The sequence below is a fragment of the Leptodactylus fuscus genome, chromosome 2, assembly GCF_031893055.1.
Source record: "Leptodactylus fuscus isolate aLepFus1 chromosome 2, aLepFus1.hap2, whole genome shotgun sequence".
Taxonomy (NCBI): Eukaryota; Metazoa; Chordata; class Amphibia; order Anura; family Leptodactylidae; genus Leptodactylus; species Leptodactylus fuscus.
In genome coordinates, this window is record NC_134266.1 from 246,903,783 (window position 1) to 246,928,302 (window position 24,520).

The window sequence follows — 24,520 nt, forward strand, 5'->3', positions numbered from 1 at the left end:
GCTGCCCTTTCTTCAGACGGATTCCGCGGCTGATTCAGCTTCAGTGTCCGCCTTGTGGCAGCATCCTCCGGACTAGGCCCATTCATTTGGGCCTACTCCGGAGCGGGAAGCCGCGACTGTCGGAAGCCATTTCTTTCTATTAAGCCTATCAGCTATCATTCACAGCATTTTCCTCCTATCCAGCAGATGTGAATTGTGTCTTATTCTAATTGTATACAATGAATTAGCTGCTGTAGTTGGCGGCGATTGAATTTTGGCATCTACAGTAAGCATTACCTCCCTGGAGGAAATTGACTTTCAAGTGCTCTCAGTCAATCTCAACTTGCGATAATCGAGCCAATTATCCTGTGATCCTTCTATGTAAGTAGCAGATATCTCCGTTAATCAGTAGGACGAGACAGAATCCGGTGAGATTATACATCCTGTCAATTTAATTAATTATGGCAACATGTGAAGTACATAAACCGACAAATAAGAGACACAATGACAATGAACTGGTGTCTATCAAGGAGGAGAAAGATATATAATTTATACTGTGGAACACTTCTTCATCACTTCTAGGCTTCAGAGCTGTAATCGATGTCAGATCTCATTTTTTTTTCCCTTTTAAGATCCATGAAAGGCTGATTTCTACAAAGTGTGTATCGTCTTCCTGACCATAATCTAAGTTAATGAGGAACAGCTATAAAGAGCTCATGTAGGCGGAGACCTCATACATAGGTTGCATTTGGGACTGTCAAATAGGGACACTTGGGGAATGTTCACATAATAATAATAGTACCATATATACTCGAGTATAAGCCGAATTTTTCAGCACAGTTTTTGTGCTGGAAAAGCCCCCCTTGGCTTATACTCGAGTCAGCAAGGGGGAAGGGGGGGTCTATGACCAGCCACAATATCAATGTATAGAATCTCCCATAAAAAAAAAAAAAAAGATTTAAAAAAAATGCAAAAATAAAAGTTGTAAATCCCTCCTTTCCCTAGAATACATATAAAAGTAGAAAATTACTGTGAAACACATACACATTAGGTATCCCTGTGTCTGACAGTGCCCGGTCTACTGAATATAGGGGATCTGCAGTGCTCCTGTTCCGTCGGGAAGGGGTTAATAGGAGCACTGCAGATACCCTATATTCAGCCAGGCTGAATTCCAAGTGGGGGAAGAGAAACCAGTCCTCAAGCTCAGGGAAGGGGTAGACAAACAACCAAAACACCCCCTCCCCTTCCCCAGCAACTACTGCACCCAAAAACTCCGACCATTTTAATTTTTGAAATTTTCCAGTAGCTGCTGCAATTCCCCCCTCGGCTTATACTCGAGTCAATAAGTTTTCCCAGTTTTTTGTGGTAAATTTAGGGGCCTCGGCTTATATTCGGGTCAGCTTATACTCGAGTATATATGGTAATAATTTTATTTATATAGTGCCAACATATTCCGTAGCACTTTACAAATCAGAGGACACATAAACAGACAATATGAGACAGAAATAACCATATCAAACAATAGTAGAGAGGGCCCTGGTCACAAGAGCTTACAATCTATGAGGAGGTAGGGAACACAAGAGGTCAGAGGTCTTGTTTTATACAATGGTCCGGCCATCTTTTAATAGAAAAGATTGTGTCACTGAAGCTGTATAATCCGTCACCAGCCGGTATCTGTGAATAAACAGATACTAAGTGCAAGGAGTGCAGAGTAACTTCTAGATGGAGGGGACAGGATCTGAGGAACAGAGGACAAAGGATGAAAAGTGTTCACTACACAGTGATCAGGTCATGTGATAAGCCGGCCTAAACAGATGTGATTTTAGGACAGTTTTCAAGCTGCTGTAGTTGGGGATTAATCTGATTGTCCAGGGTAAAGCATTCCAGAGCACTGGTGCAGCTCGAGAAAAGTCTTGGAGACGGGAGTGAGAAGTTCGGATAACAGGGGATACAAGTCTAATGCCATTGGCAGAACGTAGACTACAGATAGGGCGGTAGACTGTGACGAGGGTGGAGATATAGGGGGGGGGGGGGTGCAGCGCTATGGATGGATTTGTGAGTGTGATAATCTTATATTGTATTCTGTGATGGCTGGGCAACCAGTACATTGACTGACACAAGGTAGATGCGTCTGTGTACTGTTTGACATAAAGATGAGCCTGGCCGCTGCATTCAGGACAGATTGTAGAGGGGAGAGTGTAGTAAGAGGAAGCCCCATTAGAATTGCAATAGTGAAGAAAACAGAATCAGAGCGACAATGAGGGGTTTTGATTTTCAAAAGGGCAAATTCTAGATATGTTTTTAGGTGAGCGCGCAAGTGTCTGAAGATGTGGGGTAAAGGTGAGATCTGAGTCAAATACAACCCCCAGACAGCGGGCAAGTAAGACAGAAGTGTTAGGTCAGTTAGTAGATAGAGGGAACACAAGAAGTTCAGTTCTTGAAAGATTCATGGCCGGTTTCACCAACGCATGTTAAATCTCCGGTTAGCTAACCAAAGTTAAAACTAACTAACTTCTGTTAGCGGCTATCCGTTTCACCAAAGTCATGTACAGGTACTTAACAGCCAGTTAGTTAACTGAATGACGTTTTTGTAACAAGCGTCGTAATTGGCAGAAGCAGTGGCACGTGACCTCTTACTACCGTTTCTTCTCATAACAACAATGGCGTCCTCACAAGCAACAAAGAGAAAGAGTAGCCCTAATGTTAGTGCGAACGATAAGTTTTTGATCATAGCTCTCGAATGGATTACTCCGTTCGCAAAATACTTTTAGATTTCGGTAATTAAAACACAAAATATCAAATAAGTCATCATCTTCGTCATGACAGTAATCGACGGCCGCCATGTTTCCAAGAGTTAACTGGAGAAATTTCTCCAGTTAGCGCTAACAGGCGATTAGCGCCACTAAGTGGTAGTTAGACAGTAACCGGCGCTGGTGAAACAGCTCGCTTAGTTAACTTCTGATTTAATAACCGGTTATCGTTAACATGCGTTGGTGAAACCAATTTCAGATAAAGAGAAGACATGATGATAGAGACAGCAAAGAGATAGTCACTGGTGTTCTGTATTAGTGAAGGGGTGATGTCACAGGATGACGTATATAGTTGGGTATCATCTGCATAATGATGGTATTGAAAGCCAGATCTGCTGATGGTTTGTCCAATTGGGACTGTATAAAGAGAGAAAAGAGGCAGGCAGGACCGACCCTTGAAGAACCCCAACCGCACATGTAAGAATTTGGCACTGATTTTCAGGCGGATTCCATCATTGCCAAATTCTTTCTTGAGTATGCCTCCTATTATTTTCAATAGGAGGCAGAGATTGAAGCAGGACGCTGCCAATTAATGGTTAGCAGAATGGTATCTGTAGTCTTACCTTATACTTAAATCTCATCTATAATTCCAGGGACGTTTGGCCAGGCAGATCCATGGGAGGTGTTTACCCCGGCATCTTGGAAACATCCTATGGTGCCTTATGAGATCCTGATTGACCCTGAGAGCATGCCTGTACATCCTGTACTGGAGGAAACCATAACTGAACCACAAGAAAAGACTTCTCAAGAAAAAGAGGAACCAAAAGAAACATCAGACATAAAGGTTTGGAGGACAATAGTTGGGCTTGTTCAACAACCTAATTTTTTTGGACTGGTACAAAATAATGATAATACCCACTTTACCAATCCCCTGCTGCTGGGTCCTCTGTCTCTAGTGAGGACATGTTGACACAATATGTGACCACTGCTGTCAGCCATTGGATGTAGTTGTGACATCATGTGTCAACATCACTGAGGTCACCAAAGTAGCTAGAAACAAATCATTCCTGGAGCAGGAACAACAGAAGACCAGTACGGGACCTAGGAGTAGTGCTTGGAGAAGGAATGGTGGAGGATTAGGAAGATACTGCTACTTTTATTATTTTTAGCATACTGGTTTTGTAAGTTATAGATTGCTGGACAAAGGGATTGTCAGAATGAGAATGTAGAAATATTAATTGACATTAAAGAGGACCTTTCACCACTTTTGGGCACATGCAGTGTTATATACTGCTGGAAAGCTGACAGTGCGCTGAATTCAGCGCACTGTCGGCTTTCCCGATCCGTGCCCGGTGTAAAGAGCTTACGGTCCCGGTACCGTAGTGCTCTATGGTCAGAAGGGCGTTTCTGACCATTAGCCAGGAACGTCCTTCTGCCTCGCGGCGCCTATCACGCTGTGCTGTGGAGCGGGGAGGAACGCCCCCTCCCTCTCCTGATAATGCTAGTCTACGGACGAGCTGTGTGAGCAGAGGGAGGGGGGAGTTCCTCCCCGCTCCACAGCACAGCGCGATAGGCGCCGCGAGGCAGAAGGACGTTCCTGGCTAATGGTCAGAAACGCCCTTCTGACCATAGAGCACTACGGTACCGGCACCGTAAGCTCTTTACACCGGGCACGGATCGGGAAAGCCGACAGTGCGCTGAATTCAGCGCACTGTCAGCTTTCCAGCAGTATATAACACTGCATGTGCCCAAAAGTGGTGAAAGGTCCTCTTTAAGTATGGGTCGGGGGCTGTTAGGACACTATACTTTTGCCCATGGCTTATCATCCTTCAAAACAAAAGGATTAGACGTAAACTCGAAGATGTCTGACCTTTATTTCCTTTGACACCTGATGTCGTAATAAAGAAAATATTCATTATAGGCTGTATTGCTAGTATATTGTGATCCCATTGGATATATGTATACCGCTAATTCCTTTATTGCTGACAATGACCTTGTTATGTGAACAAGAATACTCACCTATCATCTAGTTACTTGGAACCAAGTGAGTCTAGAAACATTGTTTTGGATAAATTAGTCAAAGTAATTGGATAAGGTCGGCTCTGGAGGCTGATGTCTAGGCCACATAATGTTCTTTGTAGATGCCTACAAGTCACATGTATAAGTATGCTTATTTTCCTGTAAGAGGATGTTCTAATGGCTGGGTGCCAGAAATTTGGCCTAAGGACCCCTGTTTTTGGCTCATTTGTTAGACTTTTTTTTTTATCCTATCAGAGGTCTCCGTAGCTATATCTCCTTGGTGGTCAGCCAGTCTACAAGTTACCCCATATCCTAACGTGCTTTGATTGGAAAACCCCTTTTAAGGCCAGGGCCCCACAGATTGGAAACAAAGTGGAAAAAAATCGCAGAGTTTTACAGTACTTGCAAAATGGATGAGAATCATGGTCACTTTGCGGTAAAAACCTCAACGCAGACATGCTGCGATTTGGAAATCGCAGCATTTCAATTATATCTACAGAAACAGGGCCACAGAGTGGCTCAGTGGTTAGCACTGCAGCCTTGCAGTGCTGGCGTCCTGGTCTTCAAATCCCACCAAGGGCATAAAACCATCTGCAAGGAGTTTGTATGTTCTCCCCGTGTTTGTATGGATTTCCATCCCATGTTCCAAAGACATACTGATAGGGAAAATGTACATTGCGAGCTCTATGTGGGGCTCACAAGCTACATTTAAAAAAAGAAAAAAAAAAATTGTAACAGAAAGTCCGCGGAGGACAACTCCATGAACTTTCTGTTCAAAGCACTGCGGGAAGAACCGCAATGCGTGTCCACCGCGGTTGTTCCTGCAGCGCTTTAGTGCGACATTTCTGGGCCGTGGGGCCTTAGCCTAAGACTATGGCCCCACGTTGCAGAAATGCAGCTTTTTTTTGTTGCATTTTTTTTAGCCAAAGCCAAGAATGGCCACATAACGAATAGGAAATATATAGGAAGCTCTTACACTTCTACCTTGTGCTCAATCTTCTCCTGAATATGGCAAAAAAACAAACAAAAAAAAACGCAACAAACTGCATTTCGCAACGTGGCGCCATAGCCTAACTCTTACCCACAGTGAGTTATATACTGCCGATTTTGCTATGGATTACCCACTGTGAATACTGTCCATGTGGCCCCGATCTCCAGCGTCTTTCTATAAATGTTCACAATTTAGTTTGTCTCTCTACCATTAGGTTTATCAATAACATTACGTTTTGTTGCATCTCCTGTGTCCTATCACTGTGATGTATTTTGCAGAATGAAATAAACTACAATGCAAAATCCTTACTGCTTACTGTGACAGAAGAAGATATCCAAGAGGAAATCAACATGAAGAATCACACGCATGGCAATGGAAAACGGTGAGGTGTACAATGCAATGGGAAATCCAGATACAACCCACATCCTGGCAACCCTGTTCACGTGCTACGGATGCACTTTTAGGCTGAGGCCCCATGTTATGGAAAAGCAGCTTTATTTGTTGCAGATTTTGCTGTGATTTTTTGAGCCAAACCCAGGGGTGGCTACAGAAGGAATAGCTTCTCTTAAAATTGTACAGGCACTTACTGATGCTGGCTAGCCTAAGCCCTACATAGTATGGGCACTATTGTTCTATTTAAAGGGAACGTGTATGATTGGAAAAATAAGCTATTCCAGATCATCAAGGTAAATTCAAAATATGATGGTGTAATCCATGTCTTATTCCTGTATTCATGTCTAGTACTCGCACCTAGTTTCTCTTTCGGAAAAACTGCCTAGCTAATACTAAAATGGACCTAATATGGATATGACAGCAAAGGTCCTGGAAGCTTCTTGTATAGTCGCATCAAATACTGCTGATGGTAATGGGGGCATGGTGACATGATTGTTAGACTGAGTTCACACAGAGTTTTTCGGTCAGGAATCCACCTCAAAATCACCGTCCAAAAAAGCCTCCCGGTTTATGTGGTATATGCTCGTAACTCCCATTGAAATCAATTTTTGAAATTTTCCAGTAGTTGCTGCATTTCCCCCCTAGGCTTATACTCGAGTCAATAAGTTTTCCCAGTTTTTTGTGGTAAAATTAGGGGCTTCGGCTTATATTCGGGTCGGCTTATACCAGGGGTGGGCAATTAATTTTCCCATGGGGCCGCATAAGAAATTGAAACTATGCTAGAGGGCCGCGCCATAGCAAATTTAGCTCCACCCACTTCTACATTGACTCCGCCCATTCACAATCATCTTTCCAAGTTCCCTCACAAAGTATAATCCTCCTACAGTCACCCGTACATTATATGCCCCCACATTATAATGTTCCCTTCCAACTGCCCCACAGTATTAGGTCCCTCTCCTGGTGCCCCAGTATAAACTGGTGGAAACTAGAGGGGACACAAACCTGGAGCAGCTGGAGGGGGACATTAAACAGTGGGGGTAGTTTGAGGGGGGCAATAAATTGACAGCTAGAGCGGGACATGAAACTGGGGGCAACTAGAGGGGGACATTAAAATCGGGAAGCTGGAAGCAGACATTAAACTGTAGGGGTAGCTGGACGGTGACATTAAACTGGGGGCAACTAGAGGCATTCAGGTCCCCCTACAGCTACCTACACGGTTTAATGTCCCCCCCAGTTTAAGTGCCCTCTTCATCTACCCCCAGTTTCATGCCCCCCCCCCTCCATTTCTCCCTCAGTTTCATATTCTCCTTTATTTGCCCCATTTCATGTCCCCCCCAGTTTCATGTCCCCCCCTCCATCTGCTATCTCTGCCCTAGTATAACATTCCCCTTCCATCTCTGCCCCTAGGTTACTGAGACACACAGACACATATAGACACACACACACATACAGACACACTCATATAGACACATATTCTCTCTCTCTCTCTCGTGTATATATACGGGTGTGTGTGTGTGTGTGTGTGTGTGTGTGTGTGTGTGTGTAAAAACAATAAATAAAAATTGATTGTACTCCTTGTTTATGGCCGTTCCCTTATTACTGCTTGTGTGGTAACTTGGGAAATTGTGAAACATTCACTTATGTCTTAAAATGTCTCTGCAGGTTGCGCCATGAGAAATACAAGATCTCACACAAGCCCCTGGATCATGGTGGACCCAATGCCTTTCACAACCTTCAATACTTTGACCTCGAAAGTAATTCTGCGACTTTTGAAAAGCCGGACATGTCTGTGGCTGGTGCGGATCCATTTCAGAGCTATGTAAATTCATGAGAAGTGACTGGCAGCAACAAAAAAAACAATCTCTATAACTAGGGTTGTTATAAAACTGCCCCGGTGTGTAGTATAGTGCTGCTAAACCCAACTGGTTGAGAGTGAATAGGTGAACCAAGGGCTACAGAGAACACAGGAGAGGGAAAAAAAAAAAAAAAAACTACATTTTTATTAAACAAATCCATTCACCTCAATAAGTGAAACAAATAGCCTGATCTGTGAAAAAAAAAAAGAAAAAAAAAGGAAGATACTCATAGCTAAGGGAAATTGGTCTGAATAATTTCATAAAACCATACATTTTCTATACTTTTCCATTACTTGTGATCGACGAGGGCCCCGGGGATCATAAACCTATTCCCCATTCTGCAGATAGGGTATAAGTGTTCCTGATGGGTTGGATTATCTTCATATTCATTTGATGTGTTTGTTGTAAATTATTGAAAATAAACTTTTCATTTCAGATGACTCCCTATCAGAGACACCAAGTGTAGACTGATACAGCAATAGCAGGTTGCCAAAGAGCCATAGAAAAAGGAGTTGGTGACGGATTGGTTGCTCCACGTTTCCCTTGTAACATTAGTGAACTAAAAAGTTCCCAAAACTGCACCACATCTGGCCACAGGTTGAGTCTGTCCCTGCAGCTCAGCCCCATTACGTAGGGCTTAACTGCTATACCACACACAGGCTGCAGACAAGTGTGGTGCTGACATGTTTCCCATATCTTGTAAATTATGGTTACAATTGTTTGCGGGTCACGATCAAAGTAGGCACTGATCGCAGGCATTAACTCCAGGTCTCTGCTGTACATTACAGCGGAGACCCGGTACAGTAGCCGCTCTGCAGCAGAACAGCTGTCATCTTTTTAAGAATCCGGCGTCTGCTGTAATTGCACAGCAGAAAGCAGGAAGGGGGTTAAACTAGCTAGGGTTTATTTTTGTGGTAGGCCTTATATTTCAAGCTCCATAAAACCTGGAAAATCTACTAGGATTTATTTTTGGAGAAACTCTGTATTTACACACGTTGCCAATTATCTACAGTGGGACGAGATGATCGGGCATGTTAAATTCCATCATAAGAACCCTAAAACTTGAAGAGACCATTTGAATAAAGCCAAAAGTATCCTTATTTCATACAATATAAAACATAGATGTCCTTGTACATACAGAAAGTTGGGGGGAAGCAGGGACCAAAAGCAACAGGATTTCAGGTCAACGACCATTCTAATTTGTATGTGCCTGTCCTGAATTAGACATTACACTGCTTCAGACCTGCCAAGTAGCAGCATGGGAGACTGGTTGGGAATCCCTGGATCCTATGTAACTAGATTTGTCCTGTGAACCAGGCAAAACAAAACATTTACTTGTAAGCCACAAGTGACATTACGGGAGAGAGTTGATCCAAGAATCTGTCAAGAATTTATTTATTTTCACTTAACAGTTCATTGAACTTCTGCCATTAACAGATTGGTTTTGCCCTCCTGTGGGTCACCTTGGGTTTTGGGCAAGAATATATTTTATGCACAGTAAACCAGTGGAATAGGTTTGTTCAGAAGCTTACCCACTTACTTCAAGGAGATTAAAACTAAAAAAAAAAAAAAATTTTTTATATATATATATAAAATATATCCTATCCTCCTTCCTACTAAATGTGAAAGTTTGGATGTTTGTTCCCTCAATCATGCAAAAACAGCTGAACAGAGTTGCGTGAAATTTGCCACATAGATTGTAACCCGTTTTGAAACCTACTCTACTTTTTAGCCCAGTAAAAGACATGGCTTTGTGACTACTATGAACGATTTTATGTTCACACTACGCTAAAGGACCCTTGATGATGTCGGGACAGTTCCTTGAGCCGTTCTCGGATAGGATCACGCTATGGTGTGGGCGGAGCTATATAGGATTGCATTGGCAGTGTGGAAGCCGCTCACAATGGAGTCTAATGGAAGGTCAGGAGAGTGCAGAACATGCAGGTTGTGTGTGGGCACAAGTATATGTGGGGTTCAGTTTAGTGTGTGAGAGTGTGTGTGTGTGTGTATATAAAAACGGGGGAAATGTGGTGTTCGGACTCAGAGGGGGGAGAACTGTGGCAAATTTCAGCAACAGCCGTTTCTAGCATAGAAGCTGCTCATACACTGATAAAAGATAACCCCTGTATTGCAAATTGCCTGATGTAGCAGGACTGAGGAAGCGCTGTAGCACAGCTTGGTCTGCTCTCCATAGGGATGTACATACTGTTGGGTCTGCTACGCATATGCACAGATGTAGCAGAGCAGAGATGCAGGCGGATCGCCAACCGCATTTCGCTAAATATAGGTGGCTCATCGCAACAACACCACGCAGATGAAGTCGCGGGCAGAGGCTAGTAATTTATATACACATTAGTAATAAGCTTTCACTCTTTACTGAAATTACAGAACTTTATTAACCAAAGTTCTCAGAAGGCTCCACAACAATTACAATACTATAAAGCACATCTTTCACTTTGTACATTTTTCTAAAATAGCCAAAACTAGGAAAATGCACTTAACGCAGATCTCCTTGGTGCCAAAAAAGTGAAAATCCTCAAGTTTGCTTTCAACCTAAAAAAAAGACTGTTTTGAACGAAGAGTTTGCTGTAAGGAACCAAAAGGCCATTTCCAGAGGACTTGCTAGATCTCTTCATGGCATGCAGGAACAGTGAAATGAAAGAAAGCGCTCCCTCCAATCTCTCCACCTGCAACACAAACTCTGCCACATTCTCAGTGCTTTATAAAGTTCATACACTCAGAAGCCCGATATGAAGTGCACAATTCCACAGGAATTTGGTTTCTGTTTTCCTCCAATTATACAAGGCATCTCTTAATCTAGTCCTGTGCAGCATAATATAGAATGAAAGAAACAAAACAAAACAAAAAAAAACTAAAAAATCCAACATTTAATAAATAGTCCCTTAGACAGTGCTTGGTCACAGTACAGAAATAAATGAAAAACTAAAAAACAGAAACTGGAATAATCTTAATTTACAGGAGGTCGCACATGTAAAGAGCAATGAGCTAGGAACAGATTGTAGCGAGTCCCTGTAACTGGAGATTTGGGGGTTTAGGTCTTTCAATCCAAGTCCATATCCACAGTCTCTTTCTCATTCGGATGGCAGTCTCCATTCTGCTGAGAAGTTGGGACTGTTTTATTTTTGTCGGCCTTCAGGTCTTCATTGTTGTGGTTCACGCCATTTACTGGTTTATCGGATTTGGGCGATTCGACCTTCGGTTTCGGCTGCGTTACGATGCGGTGGCAGCTGCTGTCCAATGCCTAAACACAAGAAAGAGACTCATTTCTATTGGTCCTCATGAGGAGCTTATCATTTGGTGCATGCGCAGACACCCCTTCCATTTATTACAGCACCAGTTGGAATGAGGCAGGGGATTTTGAGGGGTGTTAGGGAGAACCCCTATTCTGGAAACAGGTGAGTATTAGAGGTGGGACCTACATGTATTATCAAAGCAATACTTACAGAAACCTGCGCTTTAATTTCACGGGCATATATAGCTGGGTTCTGATCCAATCGCTGCTTAGCTTGGACATTCATTGCATTATTCATCCATTCCATGGTTTCCCGAACGCATTTCTCCACTTTCTCCATGTCTGTGGCACTGATGTGCTGATAATCCTGGCTCTGTCAATGTATAACAGAGTATAAGAACAGGACGGACGGTAAGTACACAGGGCTACATTCTGCAGAGTGGGTGTCTCTCATAGCACAACCCCTGTAACAATGTAATGTAAGCAGTTTAGATACACACCTGGTTCTTGTATTCATCTATAATCTTCGTGTAGTGCTGTAACCTTTGACCAAGAGCCTCAAATGCTTTTGGCCGATCTTCTGCTTCTCTGTACCGCTCAGTGACTGGATTGCCATATTTCTAAAGGAGACAAATACAGATGTAGACTCAATAAATTTACACGTTACAGGTTTCTAATCTTAGCAGCGCTGAAGGATCAATTAGAAAACCTCAAGTTCCCCATAGGCTCTCTGTTCATAGTATCCTCATCGCTTCCAGTTATAGACAAGACAATCTGACAGATACCTTGTTATATGGACCCCAGTGGTCACTTTCAGACCAAAACAATGTAAGGCCGGGGCCCCAGGGGACAGAAATGCTGAGATTTGCCCTGCTGTGGAGCTTTATATATCCTGATCCACAGGATAGGTCATCACATACGGATATATAAAGCCCCATTAAGTGTCTGGTATTTTGGACAGCTGCAGGACAGGAATGATATTCTTGACCTGTCCTTAGGGAAGAGGGGCCCTTAATACCTAGTATTTGACAAATTCTTAAAATGTGCAGTATTATATGTTAGACTTGGGGTACCCCCTGTACACCTTTCTGTAGGATCACAGTCTGACAGTAGTTTTGGTGGAAGGAAATAAAGTATCAGCATGCAGATTTGATCCTTTATTCTCTCATTGGAGATACTACAGTCTCCCTCCACTGAGAACACAAGTCTATAGGTTAGGAGAAATGAAAACGCAATGGCAGAGTTGAGATGTGGTGCTTTTACCTTAAGCTCCTCCAGCTTCTCAACATACACCCGCCGGGACTGATCCTCCCCATCTTCATACAACCAGTTCTCAGTTTCTGTTAAGAGTTCTGAAAAACGACTCAGATCCTGGTCAAAAAGAGAAGGGGGAGGGGAGTTATGTTTATTCCACATCATGTTACCTTTTGACTGAATTCTACTTTCATGCAACACCAAGAGAAGGAACCATCAATGAAAGCCATGAACTTACCTCATCACTGATGAACCTGCCATAGGGCCCGGCCAGCTTGTCTCTGTAGTCATAGACATATTCCTCCACAGCATTTTTTGCATCGTTCCTCTCTTTCTCCAGTTTGTCCTGAAGAATCATCTTTCCCTATAGTTTGGAAGAGAAGATGTTTCTAAGCTTGCAGTTGCAAAACAGTGAACAAAAGCAGGTGCAAACACAAGGCCCTTGAAAACAAGCCGAGTGTATATACCAATTATTCCTGCCACAAGAGGATGAGCCGTATAATTATATAACGCGGCATCATATCATGAACAGAGGGAATCCAAATTAAGACGTCTAAAGTTGCAAAAATCTATCTTCTGCATGTTAGGAGTAGAAGAAAAGACACTTGTTCCTTTCCTAAATGGGAGTGGACACAGCTGACGTCCAGATCCCCCTCCGCTGCAGCATTGTGAATCTAGTTATGGAAGACGGTCACTTCTATTAGACACAAATTATTATATATTTTATCTATATCCAGTATTTAACCTGTTACTCACCTCATTCTCAATGTACATGTTGAGCAGGTCTTTTCCCAGCTGCCACACAAAGTTTGCCTCAATGGGCACCTCGATATTCTTTACTTTCATCTTTGGCTTCTTGGCCTCGGGAGGCTTATCGCTCTTCTTTTCCACCTAAATTAAAAGGTCCCAATAAAATTGATCAACCTGAATGACAAGCCCTGTAGCCCATGTCTGGCAGCTTTATAGTCAGGTCAGATGACTTATGCTATACATAGGTCAGGTTCACTTGACTGCAATGCTGTGCTGTTAATAGAGATGTGATCTCCATATCCTCCCCTGAGGCACACAAAGACACTCGTGAAAGACTTGAAATACATAGGACTATTAAAGCCATTTACTTTGGTTAGTGTCCAGCGAATGCAGCCAGCATCACGAACTGACGTGGCTCCCGAAGTTCACAGTGCTTGTGTAGCAAAAATACTGCAATATTAAGAGCCATATGGAGGCTGCAGTTTTTGGCCACTATTATAAAACATGATTCCTGTCCATGTGAAGGATTTCAGAAGCTAAAGAGGTAGAAATGGAAATAAGAAAACTCACTTTTTCAGTGTCAGCCATTTTGTGTTCCTCACTGGTAGGCTCGGGTGGAGGAGGTGGAGGTTGCTCATCAGTTTGTACCTGGGCCTGTGTTCCAGCCTCTGCTTGATCTTGCTGGACATGCCTCTGAAAGAAAACCCCAGGCACAAAGAGATGAGTGCTCAGGTAGACTGGATACAGCGAGAGGTTGGCAATATTAATACTTTAATCCATATAGTGACAGTGAACATGGGAGCATCTATGTATACTAACCTCCCCCACAGGAAACTACCAAGATGCTCGTCCAGGCCCTCATAATCTCCCGCCTAGACTACTGCAACACCCTTCTGCATGGACTCCCAGCTAACACTCTCACCCCCCTCCAGTCCACCTTAAACTGCACTGCTCACTTAATCCACCTCACCCCCCGATCTTCATCGGCTGCTCCCCTCTGCCAGTCCCTCCACTGGCTACCTATAGCCCAGCGAATTGAGTTCAAGCTACTAACACAGACATACAAAGCCATCCACAACCTGTCCCCTCCATATATCTCTGAACTAATCTCCCGCTACCTGCCCACACGTAACCTCAGATCCTCCAACGACCTCCTACTCCGCTCTTCTCTCATCCGCTCCTCACACAACCGTCTCCAAGATTTCTCCCGTGCATCTCCCATACTCTGGAACTCCTTACCAAGACACATAAGACTGATCCCCACAATCACAGGCTTCAAGAAGGCCCTGAAGACTCACCTATTCAGGAAGGCCTACAACCTCCAATAACACTATCACCACACCACCATCTGTACAGTCTCCCCCTCTCCTTCTGTCTCTACCCCCCTTCCCTCATAGACTGTAAGCCCTCGCGGGCAGGGCCCTCTACCCCACTGTGCCAGTCGGTCATTGTTAGCATTATATCTACCTGTACATTCTGGGTATTGTATGTAACCCCCAAATGTAAAGCACCATGGAATTAATGGTGCTATATAAATAAATAAAGTTATGTGCCCACACCCTCCTAGACAAAGCTTATCTCAGGCCTTCTAAGAATTACTTACATCGTCTTCCATAGGTTCTGCAGATCCTTGGTTGTTTGTATCCACGCCACTATCCACCGCTTGCTCCTCAATTTCATCCACCTCCGCTTTCTCAACAACAGAAGCCGTAGAAACGCTGAAGATGCCATGAGTGTTCACCCGAACCTTTACCTTCACTTTAGCCTTTTCTCCGTCTTTAGATGGAAAAATATTCTGAACAACAAACTGACCTGTGAATGGAGAGAAGTTCAGCATAAACAAACAAACAAACAGTCTCAGATATAGATGGAGCATGAATAGAGCCCAATATGCAGGTTAAACAATTTAACAGGTGCTCAAGTCACGTCACCTTCTGACCATTGGAGTACAGTAGAAATTTAACATTGATAAAAAAAACTTTTCCTATGAAGCTTAATAGGTCTCACAATTGAAGATGACATCCTACTTGCCATCAGTGCTTCGTGACCTTTACTGTAAAGTGGCCTTAGGCCATTTCACACGGGGCAAGAGGGGGCGGATTTTGATACGGAATCCTCCTCAAAATAGAGGTTTACGTAGACCCCTAGCAGGTCCATTCACTGTGCTGGGGGGGGGGGGGGGGGGGGGGAGGCAGCCTGGCGTTTTTTTTTAACCAAAAACCTCTCCAGATACCGCTCCAATGTAAAAAAAAAGCTTCCTAATTCCTGAAGCGTTTTGCCACACCCGACTGACATGTGAACTAGCCCTTACCTATTTTGGCTTCAGGGTAAGGGACGGTGGTGGGATTAGAATAAAAGGCCTCAAGCTGGAAAGGATTCTTCCTGTAGAAAGTGAGGACTTTAGAGAAGGGAGCAGGATGGTTCTTATTGAAGACTTCATAGAATCTGGAAAACAAGTCAGGATAAAAGATATAGATTAGAATATAAATAATATATATATCATGCACGCCTACTTCTCTCTTTATTACATAAGCGGCAAACACGTGCAATGCATAACGCTGAACTCCATAGAAGCATCAAGAAGCCAGCTATGGTCTACACACGTGCCGAGTCACCGACAGACTTGTATAGACGACCTGAATATTTAGCACTTCTACTTACCCTTCAGCCTCATCTGCTTCTGTGCTCCACTTCAGGGAGATGGGATAGGGTACTACATCGGTAACAGAGAACTCTCTAACTTTAAAGGCTGGTGAGAGAATGGCGCACTGCAGAAGAGAATGGCATGTTACATAAAGCAAGAACAACAAGACTCGCAGAGCTCTAGAAGCGTTTGATCATCTGCGCGAACTAGTCTTTATGTGTACTTCTATATTATAATACAAGTGTATTTCAACTTTCTCCATTCATCCGCCACGTCTGTACTCAGACTCGCACTGAATACGCCCCCCCTTATTTCTATAGCAACTCAGTAGGTTCAACAAAATGAAGACTGTTCAATGAACCTTTTTAAGAAATCATTTGAGAAGCGCAAGAGAGCACATCTATTCCATCTCCTTGTAACACAAGCGCTACGAGAATTTGTAGAAGACTCTAAATGTCCTTAGAATTAAACCTGCAAAGTGTAACATTTGCCGAGTAGCTATAGTAATAATGATAGAAGGAAAGTCTTATTATTATTATTATGCAGGTGTGGACCCACAAAAATGGTATTAATAAAAACGTCATCTTGTCCCACATAGAAAGAAGCCTTACCCAGCTGTACACACTCAAATAGAAAAGTTACAGGTGTCACAAAGTATTTTTTCTATTTTGCAAAGTTTTAAGTTTCTTAAAATGTATCAAAACAGCCGCGTCACTCGGTGCCAAAATCCACCCCACAGCCCCCAATGTGGACTAGCCCTAAGAAATTGGCGCAAATGCATTCAGCTACATTACCTGAAGTGCACAGCCTCTTGCGACAGCCTCATCCGCATTTAGAGTAGTACTGAAATCCTTCCCAAAAAACTTAGCAATGCGTTCCTTCACAGCAGGAATACGAGTTGCACCACCAATGATTTCAATGGCACTGATATCCTCTACTCGAAGTTGGATCTGTTCCATTAAGGAGCGCAGGGGGGCATCAATTCTTTGTAGGAGATCTGCACATAAAGCTTCAAAGTCTGACCTGCAAGACCGGATTGAATTCATCAACTATGTGTCACAATATCTTTTCTTATAACATGCTGCTGGGACAACGCCAGAGAGTTTGTCTCTTACATGCTAGTGAATGGAAGTTTAGAGGTTATAATTCAGTTTTCCAAAATAGGAACTAGCGTATTGCCAAAGTTTGGAGAATTTTCACATGATATGCCATAATCTCAGTACTAGGGGTCAGGGACTGTCCTCCACAGCCACGCAGATCTGACAAAATGCTCACCTATTCATCCGTCCTGATACATCAATATCGTTCATGAAGCATTCAATATTCAGCGGCAGGTCGGTGCTATTGCTACTCATCAGCTTCTTCAGCTTCTCACACTCCTGATAGAGGCGCAGGAGTGCTCGGATTTTAGACTTGACATCCAACTTATATTTGGTTTTGAACTCGCCACAAAAGTGTTCAACCAATTTCTCATCGAAGTTCCTTCCTCCCAGGTAGGGGTCAAAGGCAGTGCCCAAAACCTAAAGGGGGGGAACCATTATATAAATAAATGAAAATTATATCCATCTATTCCACCCCTTTTCTCCCAATTCTCCATCGTTTTGAGTTACGTACCTTTAACTTCCCCTTATTAAAGGCACAAGCAGAAATCTGGAAAGATGAATGTCCCATATCAGCAAAAACCACAATCTTGGGTTTCTCCTCTGGACCTGGGAGATCCTGTTTATAGATGCCATAGTTCAAAGCAACTAGAGGAAAGAAAACAAAAAAACAAAAAAACAAATTAAAATTAAAAACACTCTACATGTGAACAAAATGACAGATTCCTTTCTTAGCATGTTGATAGCATTCTAGGGTTAAAGGCACCCATACAATTTTTTTTGCATCCGAAACCAGAATAAATGAGTACTTTGCAGATTCATACCCTTTAGGATCCACATCAGATTCTGGCTTCAAAAAAAACTATCAGTTAACAGAAGTGAAAGGGAACCCGTCAGGTCAATTTGGGACACTAAAACAGCTTAGACCCTTCGTTTAGTGTCCCAAGTCTCATTTAAGTCCCCCTGAGCCCAAATTTTAACACACTTATCTAGAGTTGAGTCTTATCGGACTCATCTCTGGTGCAGCTCCTCAATGAAGCCAAGGATAGACACCGCACAAGTTCTGGAGGTAAGGGGGAAAAACACACTGAAGTTGAGATGTACTCCTCTGGCATTACTGAAGAACTGCGTTGAGTACAGACGATAGAGTTTAGAGCCTTGTTATTGTGGGTACAGTTTGCTTTATTACAGGGTGACTTGGGACACTAGACCCGCAGTCCATAAGGGCCTGTGGCTGGTGTGCTGCTCTTATTTAACTTTCCATTCTGACACCAAGTTTCTTCTACAACCAGTTATCCCGAATAGGTGGCACTTACCTGCTGTCATATCATTTATCAGCTTTAGACAGTTCAAGCCAACTATCTGCGCTGAATCCAGCACAGACCTCCTCTCAGCATCTGTGAAGAATGAGGGAACCTAAAAAACAAAATAAATTCCATATGACATTCAGTTCAGAAACAAGAAGTGACAGCACACATACAGGAACTGACTGGGAAAGCTAATCCTAGCTTGCAATGTGACAACTAAAAGCCCTAGGTGGGTCACTTCAGCCCCATTAGGTGGGATAGGACAGTGGTCCCCAGCCTATTTTTGCACCAAGGACTGGCTTCAATGGAAAACATTTTTCCCATGGCCTGGCAGGGAGAGGAAGGGTTATAGGCCGGCTCCACTTTGTAGATGGGAAGGCTCTCTGCCGGGCAGGCGGACAAGAATCGAGCATCTGAGTGCACTTGGTGAATGGCTAGACCCCGAGGCTGGATACTTTGCACTAGACCACATTGCTATGGTAAACTATCAGGTAGCGTGACATCTTAGCAGCTACAGGACGTCGTGCTGTCCCTGGTCCGCAGACTATTGGTTTAGGACCCCTGGGATAGGACACTTACAGATATGACACAGTCAGTCACTGGCTTCTTCAGGTTGCTCTCCGCTGTCTCCTTCAGTTTTGTCAGAAGCATTGCTGTTATCTGCTCTACACTGAATACATGTGGTTCATCCATGTACATCACCTAAAGGAACAAATAAATAAATAAAATCCGTCATAAACTGAATCCGCAGAGAACAAAAACAAAACAATGCACCAGAACCAGAACCTACCCGCAGTCCAACACCTCCATTGTTTGTTTGGACCAGTTCATAGGCCAAGTTATTTTTTTCCTTTTGGACAAAGGGATCATTGAATGCTCGGCCATGGAGCTTCTTGAAACCGTATACGGTGTTTTTTGCATTTGTGACTAGCTAAAAGGAAGGGGGAATAAAATAAATAAATAGTTTATTTCATATAAAGGAACTCTTAGGGCTAGTTCACATGGGGGTTCTGCATGAACACATTCCATCATGGCTGCCACGACGGGATGCTGGTGCAGTGCACTGGCATCCCGTCATGGCTTTCACTCTGGATTAGGCTGAAATGAATGGGCCTAGTCAGGAAGGAGGTGTCGCGAGGCGGATGCATCAACCGCAGAATCCGACTGAAGGGAGGGCAGCTCGCTTCAAGGAGATGACCGACTCCTACTGATTTCAATGGCAGGCAGTTTGAGCAGGATTTTGATGCGGATTCCACGTCAGAATCCTGACCATTTTGCCCTGTGTGAACTAGCCCTTACAATGCCATGATAAAACAGAAAAGCCCACACTCCATTTAGGACATCCCCAGTGCCATCCAATAGATTGACATGACTAGGTAGACTGGTCAGTTTCTGTACGTATTCAGATATATGTAAGCCAGCTTTCCAGACACAGCTAAGAAACAGGATACGTCATTGCTGGGGACCCCTGTACTGACACTACGATTCACTGGACTTAACTTACTTGATTCTTGGCAGCAACACCAATGGTTCTGTTCTTTGTTCCAAAAGACACCACAGCCCTGAAAAGAGACAGAAAAGTCAGCTATTATAGGGATATCAGACTTTACCATAATTCAGATGTCCTATAATTAAGGATAATCCAGCAAAATCTGATCGGTGGGATGCCATGAACCCAATCTCCATTGATCGTGTATGGACGGTTTATCACAATCTCAGAAAACCATATATTACAGGGCACAAGGAGAGATAAAAGCGTAGAAAGACTCCCACAACAAAATGAGCATTTACTAAACATACAATGAATTAGAAAGCACAAAGTATAACTCCTTGAAATGTTTCAGCATTTTCTAAAAGTTAAAAAAAAAATGGAAATGGGAAAAATTGAGGCGGTGAATGCAAACTTTCTGCAGATACCTACACATAGTGAATGAGTCTGTTGTGGGCAGACATGTGGGCAGTGTACAGCTGGAAGTATATGTGGGCGCGGGTTTATCTCACTGACAAGTAAACTGGGGAGAAGCTGCAGAGACACAAAGTCTATAACCAAGGCCCAATAGGAGCAAAGATACTAATAAACCCTTGGCTAATAAATAAGATGGCCATACCAGTCTATATACCGTACTCTGCCTGTATTGTGTATGTGGACACTCGTGCAACACAACAAGGCGGTGACCATTTCCAGAACGAACAAGAGCAGGACAGTCTATTACACTACACAGACCCCACCAGTACATGATGGCCTATGGAGTCTGTCCCATTATACGTCTATTACACTACACAGACCCCACCAGTAAATGATGACCTATGGAGTCTGTCCCATTATACGTCTATTACATTACACAGACCCCACCAGTAAATGATGGCCTATGGAGTCTGTCCCATTATACGTCTATTACATTACACAGACCCCACCAGTACATGATGGCCTATGGAGTCTGTCCCATTATACATCTATTACACTACACAGACCCCACCAGTACATGATGGCCTATGGAGTCTGTCCCATTATACGTCTATTACACTACACAGACCCCACCAGTATATGATGGCCTATGGAGTCTGTCCCATTATACATCTATTACACTACACAGACCCCACCAGTACATGATGGCCTATGGAGTCTGTCCCATTATACGTCTATTACACTACACAGACCCCACCAGTATATGATGGCCTATGGAGTCTGTCCCATTATACATCTATTACACTACACAGACCCCACCAGTACATGATGGCCTATGGAGTCTGTCCCATTATACGTCTATTACACTACACAGACCCCACCAGTATATGATGGCCTATGGAGTCTGTCCCATTATACATCTATTACACTACACAGACCCCACCAGTAAATGATGGCCTATGGAGTCTGTCCCATTATACGTCTATTACACTACACAGACCCCACCAGTAAATGATGGTCTATGGAGTCTGAGACTGGTCACACCGCATGCGCGCACACACTCTCTAGCGCCTCCCTCAGAAGTAATATATGTGACTAGAGCTGTGTAGCAACTTGCCATGACAGTTACACTGTGGCAGAAGAAATCCATTGGATAGGGCTACATGGTGACCTCAGCAAGGCCGCACATTACAAGACCAAAGGCAGACAAGCAAGTAGTGATGGTGTCTTTACATGTAAACTACCACTAGTCGCCATGGTCATAAACGCAACTTAATGGTCACAAGAAATCTCATTTATCTTGTAATCAGTCTATTGCAGAAGCTTGACCATCACATGACCATGGACTGTAAATCACATGACCATGGTCAGAGTTTTCTCCACTAGAAGTAACAGAATCAATGACAGCAAGCCGAGATCTAGAAAGCCGTGAGGAATTGATACAGAAAATATTGGAAAATTGTATATCTTTTTATTATACAAATAATAACATTTGTCTCCATATTGGTCTGAAAGTGGCCAACCCCTTTAACTACCATGAAGGCAGCAGTACAGGCCATCACACATCTTGCATCACCATGTAGCAGTGTATGATGCCTGGACCAAGATACATGTATTACAGTCTAGTGGTATTGTACTAATCTGATCAGCCCAGTACATGATGCTTGTATCATTATCTATGTATTATATGCTGCCTATACTAGTATACATGTATTATAGCCTAGTGATGTCACTATTATATACTGCCTGTACTAGTATACATGTATTATAGCCTAGTGGTGTCACTATTATATACTGCCTGTACTAGTATACATGTATTACAGTCTAGTGATGTCACTATTATATACTGCCTGTACTAGTATACATGTATTACAGCCTAGTGATGTCACTATTATATACTGCCTGTACTAGTATACATGTATTACAGTCTAGTGATGTCACTATTATATACTGCCTGTACTAGTATACATGTATTATAGCCTAGTGGTGTCACTATTATATACTGCCTGTACTAGTATACATGTATTATAGCCTAGTGGTGTCACTATTATATACTGCCTGTACTAGTATACATGTATTACAGTCTAGTGATGTCACTATTATATACTGCCTGTACTAGTATACATGTATTACAGTCTAGTGGTGTCACTATTATATACTGCCTGTACTAGTATACATGTATTACAGCCTAGTGATGTCACTATTATATACTGCCTGTACTAGTATACATGTATTACAGTCTAGTGATGTCACTATTATATACTGCCTGTACTAGTATACATGTATTACAATCTAGTGGTGTCACTATTATATACTGCCTGTACTAGTATACATGTATTACAGTCTAGTGATGTCACTATTATATACTGCCTGTACTAGTATACATGTATTATAGCCTAGTGGTGTCACTATTATATACTGCCTGTACTAGTATACATGTATTACAGTCTAGTGGTGTCACTATTATATACTGCCTGTACTAGTATACATGTATTATAGCCTAGTGATGTCACTATTATATACTGCCTGTACTAGTATACATGTATTATAGCCTAGTGGTGTCACTATTATATACTGCCTGTACTAGTATACATGTATTATAGCCTAGTGGTGTCACTATTATATACTGCCTGTACTAGTATACATGTATTACAGTCTAGTGGTGTCACTATTATATACTGCCTGTACTAGTATACATGTATTATAGCCTAGTGATGTCACTATTATATACTGCCTGTACTAGTATACATGTATTATAGCCTAGTGATGTCACTATTATATACTGCCTGTACTAGTATACATGTATTATAGCCTAGTGGTGTCACTATTATATACTGCCTGTACTAGTATACATGTATTACAGTCTAGTGATGTCACTATTATATACTGCCTGTACTAGTATACATGTATTACAGCCTAGTGGTGTCACTATTATATACTGCCTGTACTAGTATACATGTATTACAGTCTAGTGATGTCACTATTATATACTGCCTGTACTAGTATACATGTATTATAGCCTAGTGGTGTCACTATTATATACTGCCTGTACTAGTATACATGTATTATAGCCTAGTGGTGTCACTATTATATACTGCCTGTACTAGTATACATGTATTACAGTCTAGTGATGTCACTATTATATACTGCCTGTACTAGTATACATGTATTACAATCTAGTGGTGTCACTATTATATACTGCCTGTACTAGTATACATGTATTACAATCTAGTGGTGTCACTATTATATACTGCCTGTACTAGTATACATGTATTACAGCCTAGTGATGTCACTATTATATACTGCCTGTACTAGTATACATGTATTACAGCCTAGTGATGTCACTATTATATACTGCCTGTACTAGTATACATGTATTACAGTCTAGTGATGTCACTATTATATACTGCCTGTACTAGTATACATGTATTACAATCTAGTGGTGTCACTATTATATACTGCCTGTACTAGTATACATGTATTACAGTCTAGTGATGTCACTATTATATACTGCCTGTACTAGTATACATGTATTACAGTCTAGTGATGTCACTCTCACATACATATTACAGTGTGGTTGCATCACTATAATCCCTGTACTAATACATTACATATAGTGTAACATGTCACAGTTCACCCCTGCACATGATGCCTTCTCCCCCTCCCCATTATACTCACGGCGTGCATCTGTCGCTGAACTCATTGGCCACAGTCTCGATGCCACCAGCTCGGGCGATGGCAACGTGACAATTTTGATATCCAAGGTCGAAGCCGACCACAGACATGTTAGCGGCGTTAGTAAGGCTGCGTTGTATTCCTGTGCAGGCGCTATGGCCGTGTGTATAGCGTTAGGACAAGGCTGAGGATGCTGAGCCGGGAGCTGCTGCTGCTGTGGAGGAGGCGGCGCCGCTACATATATAGAGCCTGTGGTAGAAGATTCCAGAAGCTGCAGCCGCACACTACTCGCCGGCTACACATGCCGCTTCCGCTTCCGCGTTCTGGACGCTTCTGGAGAACTCGCTGCAGGGAACCAATAGGAAGGCTGAAAAAGATGTGACGTAAGTAGTTGCTAGGACGACCTGTACGCTGCCGTTACTAGTGGGAGAATGATGGCGATGCAGAGACTGAATGATAAGCTAGTATATGATGTAGCAGAATACATGGCGGGCCTGCTGTAACCTGTATGGGACAATGTGCTAGGGCGGGAATGGCCCAATTCATCATTCTCCAAGATGGCTGAGACCTCCCAACTTTCTCTGGACTGATAGAGGGGCAAAGGCTGGGACACACAGCAGGCCGCAGCAGGCGATTTGGGTAT

General features: G+C 42.8%; 2 protein-coding genes across 2 annotated transcripts in view; one reads left to right on the forward strand and one right to left on the reverse strand.

Moving 5' to 3' along the window:
• Nucleotides 1-7,963, forward strand: part of LOC142195888 (cilia- and flagella-associated protein 337-like) — a 97,234-nt gene extending 89,271 nt beyond the window's left edge. The window contains exons 28-30 of the mRNA XM_075265980.1: nucleotides 3,383-3,573; nucleotides 6,018-6,121; nucleotides 7,795-7,963. Coding sequence (XP_075122081.1) covers nucleotides 3,383-3,573; nucleotides 6,018-6,121; nucleotides 7,795-7,963 — 464 coding nt within the window. The remainder of the gene's footprint in view (nucleotides 1-3,382; nucleotides 3,574-6,017; nucleotides 6,122-7,794) is intronic.
• Nucleotides 7,964-10,378: 2,415 nt separating this feature from the next.
• On the reverse strand, nucleotides 10,379-24,179 carry HSPH1 (heat shock protein family H (Hsp110) member 1). The gene is made up of 18 exons (XM_075265981.1): nucleotides 23,881-24,179; nucleotides 19,801-19,858; nucleotides 19,087-19,227; nucleotides 18,876-18,998; nucleotides 18,306-18,405; nucleotides 17,504-17,637; nucleotides 17,165-17,409; nucleotides 16,684-16,912; nucleotides 15,907-16,013; nucleotides 15,557-15,690; nucleotides 14,849-15,057; nucleotides 13,816-13,938; nucleotides 13,252-13,386; nucleotides 12,734-12,859; nucleotides 12,505-12,612; nucleotides 11,742-11,861; nucleotides 11,453-11,614; nucleotides 10,379-11,250 (listed from the first exon to the last, which is right to left on the reverse strand). Exons 1-18 carry the CDS (start codon nucleotides 23,985-23,987, stop codon nucleotides 11,050-11,052), a joined length of 2,562 nt encoding a protein of 853 aa, XP_075122082.1. The 5' UTR covers nucleotides 23,988-24,179; the 3' UTR covers nucleotides 10,379-11,049.
• Nucleotides 24,180-24,520: the final 341 nt, after the last annotated feature.

What these genes read in the sequence shown, in the direction of transcription:
- HSPH1 (XM_075265981.1), bottom strand. Translation starts at nt 23,987, where the DNA reads ATGTCTGTGGTCGGCTTCGACCTTGGATATCAAAATTGTCACGTTGCC. An exon ending in GCAGGTTCATCAGTGATGAG is followed by an intron (nt 12,613 to 12,733) that starts GTAAGTTCATGG and finishes CTTTTTGACCAG; the next exon opens with GATCTGAGTCGTTTTTCAGA. An exon ending in AGAAGCTGGAGGAGCTTAAG is followed by an intron (nt 11,862 to 12,504) that starts GTAAAAGCACCA and finishes TGTCTCCTTTAG; the next exon opens with AAATATGGCAATCCAGTCAC.